This window comes from Uloborus diversus, chromosome 6 (assembly GCF_026930045.1).
Source record: "Uloborus diversus isolate 005 chromosome 6, Udiv.v.3.1, whole genome shotgun sequence".
In the NCBI taxonomy this organism is placed as follows: domain Eukaryota; kingdom Metazoa; phylum Arthropoda; class Arachnida; order Araneae; family Uloboridae; genus Uloborus; species Uloborus diversus.
Window position 1 is genome coordinate 124,860,882 of NC_072736.1, and position 17,758 is coordinate 124,878,639.

The 17,758-nt window shown below is 31.6% G+C and overlaps 1 protein-coding gene across 1 annotated transcript; it reads left to right on the forward strand.

Annotated features, from left to right (window-relative positions):
* The first annotated feature begins 459 nt into the window (after positions 1-459).
* On the forward strand, positions 460-17,512 carry LOC129224965 (beta-1,4-N-acetylgalactosaminyltransferase bre-4-like). The gene is made up of 6 exons (XM_054859512.1): positions 460-583; positions 2,739-2,971; positions 9,081-9,268; positions 10,591-10,713; positions 16,129-16,224; positions 17,377-17,512. The coding sequence occupies exons 1-6, from the start codon at positions 460-462 to the stop codon at positions 17,510-17,512; spliced, it is 900 nt and encodes a 299-aa protein (XP_054715487.1).
* The last annotated feature ends 246 nt before the right edge of the window (positions 17,513-17,758 follow it).

Here is a 17,758-nt window from a genome sequence, read left to right on the forward strand (position 1 = left end):
GAGATAACGTCCCATTGACAAGAGACTAATTTTATGAATTATGGATTTTAGGCTAAGTATTATGAACTTAAAAATAAATGCAGAATTTTAAAATTTCTCAATCTCGCTCCGTTCAAACTGTTTAGGAAGTGAAGCCAAATATTACTCTTTATGAAAGCTACTGACCAAATGATGATGGAAAAAGCTGGACCAGTATACCGTTTTTGTTGCTTTATCTATTTCTGCCATTCTCGTGTGTTCAAAGCTGTAGTTCTACTATTGATTTTATTCGTCATAATCATACAGTATACTTTTGATGTTGATATGCACAAGCCACATATTAATAAAATCATTTCTCCTGGACTGAATTGGATCTCTCGTTCTCTGATGAATGAAAAATGTGGTGTAAAAGGCGGCATGGAGTTTAGAAAACATATTCCTTTATTAATAAATAGAAATAGCACATTTTCAAGCCGCACTATGAGTACAAAAAATGGAACAGCTGTTCTATTGAATAAGACTGAAAGTGCTATAAAACAAACAAACTTTAGGACTTGGGGCAAAAATATTAGAAAACAGTGCCCAATAATTCCTCCCAATCTAGGTAAAGTTTTTTCCTTATAATTTTGTTTTTGAATAATGCCTGTCATTTTGAACTATTTCATAGGGGTCTAAATTCAATATAAATCATGTTGAAAAGCAAAACTTACATCCACTTTTAATTAAATACATGAATTATTCAAAGCTGAGGGGGGGGGGGGGGGAGGGGTGACTCGATCCTGGTTGAAACAAACAAAGTCCTGAAATGTTCTTCTTTTCTAATTTCCCACCTTTCTTTAAGTTTATTTTGTTGAAAAAGTATAAAAAAAACACCTTGCTTATATTTAGGTATGTAGAGACGGGGATTGGTTAAATAAAGCTCGTAAAATACAAAACTGCTAAAGGGAAAAGCAAGAACCCTTTTAGATGTTCAAAGAAAAATTATACTTTTTTAAACTATTTTATTTTTTTAAAGAATGCACATAGCTTGGACATGCAGAGATGGGGAGTGAACTGAAAGTCGAAACATACCTTTCCATTTTGTTATAGGTAGAACTGGCAAGGGTGTGTGAGCAGTAAAGTTGCGCAGCAGTGATCTGTTTCTGCTTCATATTTATTCGCTATCTTTTTGTAGTCAAGCTCAGGAGGATGCACAGAGCTTCAGTAATGGGAGTACCACTATACCAGGGAACCTGGGGGTTTAGATAACCAATATAGACAGAGGATTTCACTTCTGGTTTAAAATGGAGTCAGGGAGTCAAAACTAGATCTGAGTATTAGAAATATGAACCTAATCGTAAGCATAATTTTCATTCGGAAATGGGGGATCAGGGAATTTCATTCCAGCAGATTTTTCGAAATTGTAGTCTTAAAAATGTATTCTAGACTATCTTTGGTAATGCTAGGTGTAAAGCTACTACAACTGCATTTTTGGAACTGCAATTTCGAAAATTACGAGAGAAAAAAATTGCCTGGGGTGGGAAGCCGAACCTCTCCTTCCCTAAGACCTAACATTATCAAAAATCGTCTGAAACTGCACTTTTACAACTACAATTTTGAGACTTTTATAGGGGAGAAATTCCCAGATTCTCCTCCTTCTGCGTACAACTAGTATGTACGCATTTTACATACAACTAGTATGAATTTCTATGAAATGGTCGGGGGGGGGGGGGTAGCCTTAACGTTCACCAGAGAAGCTAAACCCCATAGGTACGCAATTGAGCACCATACATTTCTACACGAGCTTCTTTATTTTTCTTGCATAAAAGCATGATATTTCTTGATATTTTTACTAAGTGTTAAAATGTTATGAAGTTCATTCCTGTGAAAGGGTGGAAAAAATTCATTTGAAGAAGGGCAAAGAACTCCCCTTTTTTTTTTCAAATTTAGAACCTGATTTGACTTTGCGAAACATCAGTTCTTCCTCTCTACAACACCATTTCATGAAAACATTTAAAAAAAAAAAAAAACTATAACATAATTGAAATGTGTATACACGAAGAAATGATGAAAGCTGGGTGTGTGATGTAAAAGCTGGTTGAGAGAAGCTTTCTTGCCAGTCAGCAACGGCCACCTAAGTAGCATTTCAGCCTCTTGCACATTACAGCAAAACATTATGATGATCTGGACTTTTTATTCTCGTTGTTTTTTTTTTTTTTTGAGCTAATGGGGGTATCGTGGTAACCCTGGTGACCCCATGCACACGCCCCTGGCTATATATAGGTACCTGCCAATATTTACGATTAGGCGTAAAATGTACATATACGCAATTTGGCTGTCCTTACGGGTTTAGTAGTAGTTGCATTTTTACTTTTCTGGGTTTTTTTTCTCCATCTTCTAGTTAGATTCACAAAGTCGAAGCAATAAAAATCAGTAAAACCAATCAGCCAACCATTTGATATCAATTAGGAAGTTATGCTACAATAGACCAGTCATATTAAACACATGATTTAGTTTTTAGCTTTTTACAAGTTACATTTCAACAAGATAGGTCATCGGGATTTTATCAAGCAGATTTTACATTTCTTTCAGGCACGTTCTGGGGTTTCCACTTTTAAAATTTTTTATTAAGAATGCTATGATTGGCAGTCTGCAATTATCAGGGGAGATAATCATCTTCTGGGCAACCGTGTTTTTTTCTGTTCAATACTTATTTGAAATTTTCAAATGAATTTGAAATAATTTTTTAATGATTAACTTTTCATTCATTTCTATTTTAGTAGGAAGATTTAAGATATGTACTAATGCTCCATCGTTTGAAGAACTTGGAAAAATGTTTTTCAATTTAAATCCAGGAGGACGATATAAACCACCTGCGTGCACATCTAGAAGTAAAGTTGCTTTAATTATTCCTTACAGAAACAGAGAAGAACATCTGAGAATCTTTCTCCATAATTTGCATCCTTTCCTTCAAAAGCAAATGTTAGATTATGGAATCTATGTTATTGAAGAGGTATATTTTAAATTTTCTTGATTTAAATATGTAATTGCATATTAAAGTAGCAAAATTAAAACATGCATGCACTATTATTTTTTTTCTGTGTAGTTATTATGCTATAAATGTCTATTTTATCCATATCAAGGATGGTCAACCTGCAGCATGTGTGGCACATTGTTTTATTAAGAACGGCACACAAAGACCTATTGAAAAATTTAAAAAAGAATGAATATTGTTTTGGCGCAGATTCTGAGCCATATAGTTGACAAATATCTAACTAGTGATGCAATGGATAGTGATTTGATCGAATACCAAATATTTACCCGGAATAGAGGCCATATATTTCGCTATTCGGTCACAATCAATGCTATTCAGCCACCAAATAGTTAACTCATTTTGTCTAAGAGCAAAGCACAGGCTGTATTTGAATCATGATTTTGAATGATTCATAGGTTAATTTCAATATACATTATTAAAGATTTTAAAAGGCACAAATATTTTTAAAAACTATAGCATTAGTTTAAATATTCAGCTGAAAAATTACCAAAAAGAAGAACATATTTCCGTCGCAACAAATTTTTAAAGGTCAGTTTTATATTTAAGCTTTAAAAAAAATAATGTTTTTTTTTTCTATTAGAGCCATTATTTTATAAAGCTTCTCAAATAAGGAAGAAAAAAACTCTGAAATGATTCAGCCTAGAATTGTATCATAGTACAGCTTCATTTTAAAAGAGAAACAAGATAACAAAATAATTTAACATTTTTTTTGCTACTTTCTTTTTCTTTTTAAAAATTTTATGATGCAATTGTAGAAGCTTTCTGCTTTTTTTATTTTTTCAAAAAAAAAAAAATATTTTTTTAATGGTCTGCTATTTGTTTTCGATTTTCATCTCTTCTTTGATCCTATATCAACAAATATAATTCTTTTCAAAGGTAATATTTTGCATTTAGAAACATAAAATGTTTAAATATTAGTTTTTGAGCAGTTATACCTGAGGATAATACAAAAATTAAAACTTAGTTTTGGACGTTATATTGGAATGAATAGTTCAGTTCGGACGCTCTAATGGACTGTAAAATAACATTGCATCTATACGTAGGAAATGGAACTTCATGCATCGGTTGATATAATGGAAGGGTCACTGGAATAGGAAGTCGTTTTATAGAAGGTTGACTGTAACACTAAATTTCTGTATTAAAAAATTTAATTTCTGAAGTTATTCCAATAGAAAAAATATAATTATATTTAGATAAAACTAGACTTTAATGGTGTAGGTACCATGAAAGGCAGTCTTGAACAAAATTTGGAAAAGCAATTTTCATGAATTCAAGACATTGAACACCCAATCATTCTGATTTTATCTGTTACAGTTTTCCTTATTTATTGAAAAAAAAATCATGCAGTTATTTTCAGAGTTCGCCCATATATATCAGTTGATATATATCATGATATATATCACAATATATATCCGATATTTATTATGAAAATATCATGATATTTTGATATTTTAGATATTTATTTTCTATGATAATAATTTCGATATTTATCTTCTAAACTATGATATTTTCAATTTAAAAGTTATATTAGTGGTAGCAATTTTTTAAATTTATTATTAAAAATAACCAATAAGTTATGTACTAGATATTTCTGATGTATTAATACATCATTAATATAAAAAAAGTTATATAATATTCCTTTTTTGTTTTATATTCATAAAATTATTAGTAATTTCACAATTTTAATACAGTTTACAAGTGCTTAGTTAAATATTAAATATTGTTCAGTAAAAAAAGAAAATGTGTTATGACTGCACCAACTGCTAATGCATATTTTTTATTTTGAAATAGATAACTAGGGATAAAGAAAAATGAATAAAACAGCTCATACTAAATTAACTCCATTAAAATAAAAAAAATAAAATATTAGATATAAATAATGAAAGAAACATTATAATTTTAAGCTTATATATTTTAATAATAATATAAGCAAATAAAGAGTGATTGAAGATGCTGCATTTACTATTTTGTAGACTTTATTTTTGTGCTAATAGAAAATATCATAATATTTTAAAACCCTGATTATTTCTAGTTCATAGTCTTTTCCTGGAATATGGTATATATTCCAGGTATGGTATATATTTTCTGCTCCTCAAAATTAGTAATATCTGTGATTAGCTTCACTTAAATCCCCCGTGCTCATTTCTCCAATCTGGTTAACAGCAAACCATGAGAATTCAATAAGCCTTAATCCAATCAGAAACGGCATTGAAGGTTTATTACCATGACAATCCACGTCACACTAGCTTCTATCCAGTGAGAGGTTACTGGCAAAGAAACGCATTTTACAGTGCCAATCCAGGTAGGCTTGGTTTGTTTGGATGGATTGCAGGTCACTGCCTTAAACATAATTGTTTTTATTTTTCTATATTATAATTTTTATAATTTCAAATTCAAATACAAATACAAAAGTGACGACCAGCAACAGGCTCTGGGCCCAGATAGACTGGTCCTAGTCAATTTACAATCCCCAGTGAAGATCAATGGCCCTCTTAAAACTGTCTACTCCTTTGCTCATTACCACCTCTTCCGGTAAGCTGTTCCAAGGTTCCACTACCCTGCTAACATAATAATTTTTCCTAATATCCATGTTAGCCTGAGATTTAAATAGCTTAAAACAATGACCCCTTGTCCTGTTTTCAGTGCTAAACTTTAGCCCCGTAACATCTTCCGTTTTAATAAATTTAAACAGCTGAATCATGTCCCCTCGGTCTCTTCTTTGCTCAAGACTGTACATTTTTAGCCTTCTAAGCCTGGAATCATAATCTAAGTAGGAAAGTCCACTTCTTAGCCTTGTAGCCCGCTTTTGAACCCTTTCCAATACATTAATGTCTTTCTTAAGATAAGGAGACCAAAACTGAACAGCATACTCCAAATGGGGTCTTACCAAACTTCTATATAAGGGCAGAAGAACTTCTTTAGATTTATTTGAAATAGATCTATTGATAAACCCAAGCATCTTATTGGCTTTGTTGCTAGCAATGCTGCACTGTTGGCTAAACTTTAAATCCTGACTTATTAGGACCCCCAGATCAGTAACTTTGTCTGCCTGACTAATGACTGAACCTTGCAAATAATAACTTGTACACTTATTTCCATGCCATAAATGTAGCACTTGACATTTCCCAACATTAACAGCCATACCCCATTTATCAGCCCTTGCTTGTTCTTCATTTTCTACAGTCCCCATAACTTTGATATCATCAGCAAAACAATTCATGTTCCCAGAAATATTTTTGTGAATATCGTTCATAAAGACAATGAACAAAACAGGCCCTAACACTGATCCTTGAGGAACCCCGCTTAAGACCTCACTCCAATTAGAATAATTTCCCCTTACAACTACTCTTTGTTTCCTTCTGGTCAGCCAATTTTTTACCCAAATGAAAGTTTTCCCTCCTATTCCTATATCGGCTAAATTGCTAAGTAGAGCAACATGCGGTACCTTATCGAAAGCTTTTTGAAAATCAATGTAAACAACATCTACAGGCTTCTTATTGTCCAAAGCCATGGTAACTTTGTCATAGAAATGTAATAAATTAGTTGCACAAGATTTACCTTTCCTGAAACCGTACTGAAAACTAGTCAATAGATTATTAGTCTCTAGAAAATTTACTATCTTAATTTTCATCAATGTTTCAAAAATTTTGCAAACCACCGAAGTTAGACTCACAGGTCTATAATTTCCCGCACTCCCTTTAGACCCTTTCTTGAAGAGCGGTTCAGCTGTTTCCTGGATTTTGTAATGATGCGTCAGTGTTAAATATTCTATCTTATTTTACAATATTTTTATAAATGTTTACGCAGACAGAAAGAAAAGAAAAATTACAAGAATAATTTAAATGGAACTAACCAAAATATTAAACTACATGATAGGCACACAAAAGTTATTGCTTGCTAATTTGATGACCAGATTTCAAAGTTTGAGATTCAAGATGCTCTTATTTTTTTTTACTAATAAATTATTTTATTATTTGTTATTTTAGTGGATTTTATTTGTAGGCCAATATGTATACCATATAGGATCCTGAATTCAGAACCATGACCTTTACAGATTTTAGAAGTTTCCGGATTTTAGATCCAGACCCCAAAAATATTGAAAACTGATTGTACTGTGTTTTTTTTTCCCCTCTGTGTGTTAAAAACAATTTTGCTGCTGTTCTTGCCAAAATTCTTTTTGTTTTTCTTTTATCAATCTCAACGAAAGCATACTTCGGTGTGCTGAAAAAGTGGAAGATAATTGGCAGCGCTTCTGTAAAAAGTATGCTTCTATTTCTTAATTAGGGCAGTTCTCAAAAGGTGGGAACAAAAAAGTTAACTTTGAGCAATTTCAAAAAATTTCGAATTTGACATCAATTTTGATTTTATTCTATAGTATACATACCTAGAACACAATATATGAACATGAAAAGACAGCAGGTATTTGTAAAAATTGTTAATTAGCAAATTAAATCAGCAATCTGTAGGTAACAGATTTTGGACATTGCTTTCCTGTAGGTAACGGATTTTGGACATCATCATAACGTAAGTTTCATCATTTTTGACAATTGTTAATCTGATTTTTAACTTTTCCAATGAAAATTTTATTTATTACTTTTTAAATTTTGCAATTTAATAATAAAGAGGATATTAATGAAATACTTGAATGGCTATACATGCTGCTCCTTACATTTAATAAAGTTTTGGAATGATTTTGAAGAAATTGATGCAAAGTTAAAAAAAAGCTTCAAATTAAAAATAATACAATTGTAAAAAGTGACATCAGTTTTAATAATGAATATTTTTTCTAATGTCATAAGAATTAAAATGATGTCTAAAAAAATTATTGAAGAAAGAAATTCGTATTTCTATTTGGAGATCGTTAAATTATGTTTCGAAAAGAAAGAGAAAAAGAATTCTAAATTAATAAAAGCGGGGGGAAAAAAAATTGCTAGCGCAGGTGATAAAGTCGCCAAAAGTGGTACAGCTGACGATAAACTACATTTGTCAGACTGGAATTCCCCTCTGGTAACCTTTAGCGTATCGTATACTGTGTTGTCACCAATGTCGCTAGCGGAAGTTTGCTTGGCGATGTTAGCGCAAAATGGCTTTCGTTTGATCATAGAAAGCCATGTTACTACTGTAATTTATGCATTGTTCAATGTGTAACGTATTAATTATGCAAAATACCAATGGATTAAAAAAGATAACATTATAATAACCTTTTTTATTGAGGTTAGAAGACTGTGGATCATCAAAAATTATGAATAAACGGACAGAATTATCGGCATCAAGATCGTAACGCCATTTGGACATCTCACATGTATGTTTAAGAAAAATCATTTTTCTTCTAAGATACTGCATAAAAGCTTATGAAAACACTTTTAAACAATTAAAAATTGATTCTGAGGATCGATAAATACCTTTAAAACAAAAACATCATATACTTAGTTCTCAAATAATAGCATTTTAAAGATCGCAACTTTTGGACATACATCAAATTTCAAAGTTACGTTTTTTTAAAATCGTTTACAAAGTAAATAATCTATCTTTATTTTTGTTATCTGTGTAAAATATTAACAAAAAGTTATTCAGTGTAAGATTCATACCTTTAATTTTTTTTTTGAAACGTATGGAAATAATTAAAAAAAAATTTTTTTTAATGGTACATTTGCTCAGTTAACGTTTTGGTATGTCCAAAATTGTGCCTTTTAGCAAAGAAAATATTTTTTTAAGGGCATTTGAAGAGCATTTTTTCCATAATTTATGTCAATTCTTGTCTCTATACAGTATTATAGTTTAACTCAAAAATTTTTGAGTTAATTAAAATGAAAGTTATTTGGTGTTGAAGCTTCAAAGTTGAGGTCTGTGTTTGTTCCCACCTTTTGAGAACTGCCCATTAGTGCAATGGTGCAGCTAAAATTTCTGTTGCTAATCTACCTCATTTTTGCACATTTCAATTATCTTTAGTCAATTTCGATGCTGGTCACTGAACATAATTACTTAAATTGTGTAAAGAAAGACTTTTGGTTTATTTGTATTTGGTGACATTGTATGTCATATGTTATATATATGTATATATTTATAGTCTGGTGATTCTAAATTCAACAGAGCAATGCTGATGAATATAGGATACGTTGAGGCTTTGAAACAATATGATTATGACTGTTTTATTTTCCATGATGTTGATTTAATACCTGAAGATGATAGAAACTTTTATTCTTGTCCGGAGCAGCCAAGACACATGTCCGTAGCAGTAAACACAATGTACTACAGGTAATGTTACATGCTAACAGGTTTTATAATATATTTATTTATATAGTGAAACCTCTCCGAGCGACCACCTGTCTTAAGTGGCCACCCCTCTTAACGGCCACTTTCTTGCCATATGGATTTTTTAGCATACAGACTTAATGTTAAAAACACCCTAGCAACGGCCACCCAACCCTTCTGAACGGTCGTCAAGTGAATGCATCCATTCCATTTTCCAGGAAAATCGATTCACTTTCTGCTTTTAATCTGCAGCTTTTCAGTTCAAAGAGTAGAATTCTTATTGGCCTTTAACGAATTCCGATAATTTTGGAGTAAAAATGTCACACAATGTTTATTTTATTAGTTGGTCAGTGTGTATGTGTAATCTGGGTTGCAGTAAATACTGTCCCAGATCATTTTATGAACTAAAATTTTGAAAACTAAAGATATCTGCGTTACTCTATGCTCGTATAAAAATATTAATGTCAAACTTTCACCTTTTAAAGAACTTTGTGAATCCTAATGTAATGAAAGAATGATGTATGAATGGTAGAAGAATAAAAAGCATGAATTTTTAGCAGTACAATCTCTTTATTATTGAGATGTGTTAAAAGAAGTTTCATTATTTGGATTTGTATTGTAAAAAATAAGGAATACAATAGGATTAGGAAAAACTTTAGAATTTGTCTTTTTATTTGAGGCTTTTAAATAAAATGATTTTTTAAAAGGAAATTGTGTTTCTAAACGCATTAAACCAGGAACCAAATTATAACATCACTTTAGTTTGCATTAAAATTAACCCTGATTTGCTCCAAAAACATGTAAAAGACTTCTTTTGGAGCATTAAAATGCAGCTAAAAGGGGAGGTTCACAAATGGACCACTCAGAATCTAGATACAAACTTTCAACAGAATACTGTTTTTGAGTTGTGCGACATACATTTGTACATGCACGCATACAGATGTCAAGAGCTCACTGGAAGACCTGATAATTAATTTATCGATCCTCAAAATGATCGTTTCAACTTCCTATGTTCTTAGATTTAGATCGCATACACACGTGGATGCGATGGGCCAAAAAAAGTACTTAACATTCATTCTGGGGAGTAAAATGTAAATTTAGGGAAATTCTTTGCAATTACAATACTTTCTTTAATATGTAAAATGAAGTAAAAAAGATAAATTGTAGCTTTTATTTGTATGCTTTGTTATTATTTTTTTGCACTTTGTTTTAATTTTATCTAGATATTTACATGCATGATTTACTAATGTGGGTGTAATTTATGTCAAAACTATTTATAAATATTTTCCTGCATAAATATATCTGCATATTTTGTTTTATTTTAGGTTACCGTACAAAGATTTATTTGGTGGAGTATGTGCTTTGACAAAAAAGCATATGGAAACAATAAATGGTTTTTCAAATGAATTTTGGGGATGGGGTGGTGAAGATGATGATATGGCTAATAGGTGATTTTTTTTGTTATAAATAGATTTGTGACATTAGTTTATTCTTTTAAGCATATTTTACATGATTAGTTTCTTCCTCATCTATCTAAAGTAAGAACAATGTGTGTGTGTTTGTACTTGACCGATTTCTGCAAGAAAATAAAACTTTTTACTTGAAAAGAAAGTTTTTGACTATAATATTAATTTTGAAAAACTGTTGTAGGTTGTAAATTAAAATGGATATTATCTTTATGTTTAAATAAATTAAACATCAAAGAAAAAGTTGAAATACCAGTTAAATGAGGAACGCAAAATAAAGAAATAATCGAAGACAACATGAAACATATTGTCTGTGTGTATAAGCCAAGTCAAATGTTTGAGTTGTTATTCTACTTGTCTTCATACATCGATGTTGCAGGTGCATATTGACCGTTCCCAACCCGTAATTCTGTAGACGTGCTAATTCTTTCGTGAACACTAGATGGCACCACTATTTTATTGTTTATTTCATGAAGTAAAACTTATATTTTTGTTGAGAAATTCAGTTTAGCTTTGTTTTTAGTGTGTGAGAAGAAGATATTAAAAGTAATCAGTCAGTGCACCTGTTGACGTGTAATTAACCAATTAAGAAATAAAATACCTTAAAACTTCATAGCTAATATAATTACTATCTTTTTTTTAAATTAAAAAATAAAATTCTTGATGTTAAAATTCAAGAGAAAATGATCTATGATACTTTATCATGTGTCGATAGGTTTTATGACGGTGTATAACATATATTTAATACTCGAAAGTTTACTTTTCAAGTTAAAAATTACATTGCCTCTTTTCTTTTCTTTCTTTTTTTTTTAATGGGGCATTTAACATAAAATGAAAATGATTATTTTTTTGAAAAAAAATTCTGTTCTGTTTCATTCAAATAATCATGCTTTTAATTCTGTACCGCCTTCTCCCCCACAGTTCTTATATTATCAAAATTAAAAACCAAATTATGGTTCAATGTTTCTGATTATGAGCTCAAAAATAATTTCAAGAAAAGATCATCATTCCCCTTATCAACTTAATATAAATAAATAAAAAGGCAAATTGAGAACCAGAAACTGGTATTGGTTTGTAAACTACTAACCAGGCTGGTCTTATTCATGCAATCTGCATGCATATCTGATAGAATGCCTGGTTATCCCACCCAGAGCTGCTGTTTTGTCCCAGTTATGAACTCATCAGTTTGGAACAGTCAATAACCATGCTGGAGGCAAATATCCTCTTATTGGTGCTCAGAATACGAACAGACTGGCAATTAAATTAAGAAAACCAGCGAGAAACACCAGCAATGGTGTTCTTGGGTATTAAAGAGTAAGTTACTGCCTTAAGCCAGAGCTAAGGTAGAACTACAGTTAAACCTCTTGTTAAACCGCCCCTCGAAAAACCACCACAGTCCTAATTCGCCAAGAAAGATTATTTAAAAAAAGTTGTGTGTAGAAATGTAATACAAATTCTCTCATTAAATTGCCACCCCGCTGTCCAGTACTGGACAACACCGCAGTCTCTGGGTGAGATAACTGGGCTGTTGGTATATTGCATGTAGCACTCTTTCGAGATTTTTTTTATGAAAGCTGCTGAAGGATTTCATAAACATATATTAATAAACATATTATATATACATTTGATTGAAAGTAACTTGCCTTTGTATTGTAATTGTCAATTTAGCAGTACATCCTGTACAGAGCCTGATCATTCTGATATTGGACACGGGGGCACAATTCTATTTCAGGGTCCCCTTAGGGCCCAACAAAGGTTTTTGAGAACGCTGGACATGAAATTCATTTTGTGCCCCACTCCTCCTATTCCTGCTTATTCTATGTAATGAAGCTATAAAATATTTCAATACTTGCGTATTAGCACAGCCATGCTAAATTTGGTGGTACCTCATATCAAAATATAGTACTATATATTTAAAAAGTAGAAGTGATATAGTATACAAAAATTATTAAAGATGTAGTTGCACTTAGCCCGTTGCAGTAAACTGTAAATATTAAAGTTATCTATGATATAACTTTTAATAGTAAATACAGACTAAACTTGGTGTGGTTTTAGGATTTGCACAGAGATCAAGTTTTTAAGGGGAATTTTTATCAACAAATAAGAGATTTTTTTTCCTTGTCTTAGCATTTGCAAAAATATCAATGACATCATTGTACTCCAGATTTTGAGGGAAATTATTATTTATTTTGAATTAGCATGATAAATAAAGGGGATTTTGGGGCCCTCTGAAATCTAAGAGGAGGGGCCTGTGCCCCGCATGCCCCTGCGGTAATAAGGCTCTGATCCTGTATGCTTTGAAGGACCATCCCCAGGAACTCTTCTGTCTGTCTTATGCACACAGCAATAGCTGATTTTGTATTTATTAAATCTCTCTGATTTCGGATATGTTGTTGCAACACGCCATGTACTTTTTGTATCTTCACTGTATTGCTGTAACCAGTTCTGTGTATAAAATTAACAAGCATATTTAAGTTAAACCTGTAGAAGCCATTCAAAAGAGAAATTAATTCAATTTCTATTAAAACACAAATACAATCTAAAAAATCTTTAACCTAAAAAGGCCCAACATAGCAATTAAGTAAAGAACATGTAAGTACTGGCGAAAAAAAACAACAAAACTTAAAGAACAGGAAATTAATTTTAAAAAATGCTTCAAAACGTGGGTAAATAAAACTAAGGGTGAATATGTTCCCCCCTCCCCCCAAAAGGAAGCGATCACACCCCCATCACCAAAAAAAGAAAATCATTGGCATATATATATATATATATATATATATATATATATATATATATATATATATATATATATATATATATATATATATATGTGTGTGTGTGTGTGTGTGTGTGTGTGTGTGTGTTTTGCAAAAAAAAAAATAAATAAAATAAAATAAATAAATAAAAAGACTAGAAAGCCTATTGGAGTACTTTTGTAAAAGAGCTGTTCTGACTTACATTTTCACACTATATATATGTACTCCCCCCCCCCCAATACTGCATATAATGTTATCAAATTGATATAGTTGTAGCAATTAGACCGTTGATTAAATTATTAATTACAACGTTAAACCTATGGGCACATGGATTGTCACATTTTTTTTAAAATTCCAATAATTTAAATCGACTGTTCTGTCCCTTTAATAATATTTTTTTTTCGGAATTATCCGCAATTAAATTAAGAAAAATAATTTAAAACTTACATTTGCTGCATTTTTATCAGTGATTTCTTTTATTCTGAAAGTTAAATTTTCATTTTGATCGTTTGTAATATTAATATTTGAATAAGTAAAGCCGGATAGTAAGCTATCTATGGTTAAAACTTCAAAAGACATAAGACATTTTTGAAAAGAGCGCAAAAAATGATGAAAAAGTAGTGGCGCCATCTAATGAGCACAGAAGAAACCAAGCCATCTTAAAAAACATAGTGTGGCTTACAGAATTACCGCTTGGGAACAACCAAATATGCATTGCAGGCGACCCTCGTTTTACTGGGGGGGGGGGGGGTTATGTTCCAAGGAATTTAAAACTGCATAAATTAAGACTTAATAGTGTTAAAATAGGATTTAGGTTCTATAACGCTTCCATAATCACTTGCATCATTTCCATGATGGGATCTTACTTCACTAACAAGTCCGAAAGATCATTCAAGGAATGGCTCAACATTTTCAGAGTGAAAGTTTTTGGTGGTGTTTCATCGAAGTCAGTCATTGGTTCCATTTTCCTTTGTCACTTCTGAAAGCTCTTCTTCCGGTGAGCTCTGATTTGTAAGAGATTAATAACTTCATTTCAGGAAAAAGCTCTGGAAACAATCGTAAAAATGTCTCCAGCGGCCCGAGCTCTCTTATTAACACTTCAAAATCCTCATTAAAGTGTTATCTGCAATCTCAGGAGTCTGGATTTTGAAAGAGGAGAAAATTTTGTCTGTTTCCAATGCCACTTCCGAGTAAAATCAAAACTCATCTGCGTAAAAAAGTGTCAAATCTTAAACAGCGTATAATCAAATCCCTGTAAAATTAACCCACTTAAAACAAGAGACTACTGTATATACAATGGCGTATCTAGCATGGGTGACACCCGGGGCAGTAATTTGTGGCGTACCCCCCTCCCCCACAAATGCAAACGAAAAAAAAATTATGTAAACATGAAATTCATGCAATTATCAGAAACAACTACATTTGTATGATAATGAAATTTTAAGTGGGCTAATGTGCAGAAAACAAATAAGCATGTGGGGTCTGGAGGTTCACATATTTTTCAAAACTTGCATTTCCACTTTGGGTGTCACCCTACAGACGCGTGACACCCGGGGCAGAGCGCCCCCCCCCCCCGAGCGAATAATAGGTGAAGTAAAATATGACCGTTTTCCCTGACATTCATAAACCAGTTTCAAAGCACATTCAGCTTTTCTAACTTTTCCAGCATGGTTTTGCTTGTTGTTTAAATTTGAATTTAACTTCACTTTGTTTTCAATCTCGACACAATTCTTTAATAGTTTACAAAGTAATGGCAACAATGGAGGTTCTACATCAATGCCTGCAAAATGTCCAGTGACTGAATTTTTTTAGGTGCAAAAGAAAGTTTTCTTAGGGGGAGTGTGGTCACCGGGGGCGAACTTTCTGCAGCAGAAATTTTCAAAATTTCTAGGTTTTTTTGTTCAAAATTTTTCTGTCCTAGAAAAATTTTGAACTGCTATTGAAAACCACAAAATGCTACACAGAAAGTCTCGTCAGGGTTTGCCTATGTATTTCTGTTAATTGAGGAATAAAAATGGGGAAAAAATTGAAAGTTTATGAAAAAGTGATAACAATTAACAAAGACGCTGATTACAATATCCGACTTTTTTAACATGTGTTAACATACAAGTGTTCCTGGACTTCGTGTTTCTGATATAAAATTAAGTGAATGTTAACATTAACCGTGATCACATTAAGCAGCGCCTACTGTATATCTAAAAATCAGATTTTTTTAACTAGTCAGTTGACCTTGGAAGGTTTGTTGTCATTGGAAGAGGGGCAGGGGGCAGGGTAGGAATATCAAAAAATAGATTGTGCACTTATTAAATCAAAAAGGTACATTTATTAACATACATTTAATCAAAATTTTTTTTTGCAAGTGTGACCTTGGATAATCGAGAGTTTACTGCAATAATTATAACACATAGATATTATAAAATGGGTCAATTAACTCCGAATGGTCCTTGATCCCGCAGACTACCGATTTTTTCTTCTTTGTGATTGAAATCAGTCAATGAATCACAAGTGATTTTGAACAATGACTTCCGACTTTCTGATACAGATTCATTCAAATCTTGTTTTGCTGAAGTATCTTTCTTTTAAAGAGACTTGGAGTAATGGGTATTATTGTTGTTCATTATGTTTTATACTTTATTTTTAGGTTAAAGTTCCATGGACTTCAAATTTTCAGGTATTCTGCTCAAATTGCCCGGTACACTATGCTGAAACATAACAAAGATGAACCTAATCCAAAGAGGTATATAACAAAAGTATTTTAGTTCAAAATAATTTAATTCTATTTGCATCAGTGTTATCATTATTTGATTAATTGAAACACTTGTGTAAAATTAGTGATACTTTAAAATTGTATTTAGTTTTCTTTAGCAAGGGGGGGGGGAGGAGGGAGCATTTAATGTTCTGATATACTGGAACCAATCAATGATATTTGGAACATATGTAGACCAAGCTAAAATCGTTCAGATTGATTTGATTCTGAAGCAGTTTGATTTGTTTATACAATAAAGGAAAAAAATGATGGAGGGGAAAAAAAAAAACACTCACACACAATCTAATTTTTTTTTAATTATAGATTTTGGAATATTACTTTATTAAGTACTAGTGGTACCCACACAGCTTTGCCTGTAGTAGAAAATTAAAAGGTCATTTGGTTCGCCTGTATATTTAAAAATAATAGATGATGAATTTATCGCTAATTTGCTATGCTTACCCATGTTATGATAATTTGGTAATTTACTTGCCCACGTTGTGATAATTTGCTCGGTGAAAAATTCTTAAAATTGGAATAGAAAAAGAACAAAATCAAATTTTCAAAAAATCGCTTCAAGGTGCACACCCCTATGCTATAAACTAATTCTGTGCCAAATTTCAAGAAAATCCTCCAAACGGTCTAGGCGCTACACGTGTCACAGAGATCCTGACTGAGAGAGATCCAGAGAGACTTTCAGCTTTATTATTAGTAAAGATGTTAGCAAAACTACATAATTTATTGCAGAAGGCATAGGTTTTTATCCTAATTTCCTGTTGAAAGAAAATGTATGCACACAAATGAAACTTGAATTGCCCTAAGAATTTATTTATATCCCCCTTGAAAACTATTTTACTTAACATACATTTGTTTCTAATTTTTTTTCTTAGCCATTCATTGATTTCAACATTTTTATCTGCTTCTAACAACCAATAACTGCTTGTTAAGCATTACTTTTTTAAGATGCTAAAGCTTTCTTTCTTCTTTTCAAGTAGGAGTTTTGTCCTTTGTATCCAACTGAAACTGCATACTTTTTACACCTTGAACCTGATATAATTGTACAAGAAAATGAATCACAAAGTGTACATTTTGAATATATTAGTTGAGTAGCAGCAAGATTAATCTTTCATTCATTAATTTCAGATACCAAAAATTGTATAGTGGGCAATCAAGATTTAAAAAAGATGGCTTAAGTAACCTAAAATATAAGCGTTTGGATATAGTCCTTAAAAAATTATGCACTTGGGTCTTGGTTGAGATAGAACCCATTGAAAATTAATTTCTAAAATTTTGGTAAGTATCATGACTCAAATGTCTTAGTCCCTTTTATGTTACAGCAATAAAAGGCTTCAAAAAATAATGTAATTTTCTAAAATTTATACAGGATAATTAAATTGGTTAAATTTTAGAATTGTTAATACTTTTGTTCTAGTCATCATCTACGTTGAAATATTAAAGTCTGCTTATAGGCTGAAAATGATGGAGTAAAACAGTTGCAAATTGGCTATTAGTAAATAAAAGAATA

What these genes read in the sequence shown, in the direction of transcription:
- LOC129224965 (XM_054859512.1), top strand. Translation starts at nt 460, where the DNA reads ATGAGTACAAAAAATGGAACAGCTGTTCTATTGAATAAGACTGAAAGT. An exon ending in GAATCTATGTTATTGAAGAG is followed by an intron (nt 2,972 to 9,080) that starts GTATATTTTAAA and finishes ATATATTTATAG; the next exon opens with TCTGGTGATTCTAAATTCAA. An exon ending in GATGAACCTAATCCAAAGAG is followed by an intron (nt 16,225 to 17,376) that starts GTATATAACAAA and finishes CATTAATTTCAG; the next exon opens with ATACCAAAAATTGTATAGTG.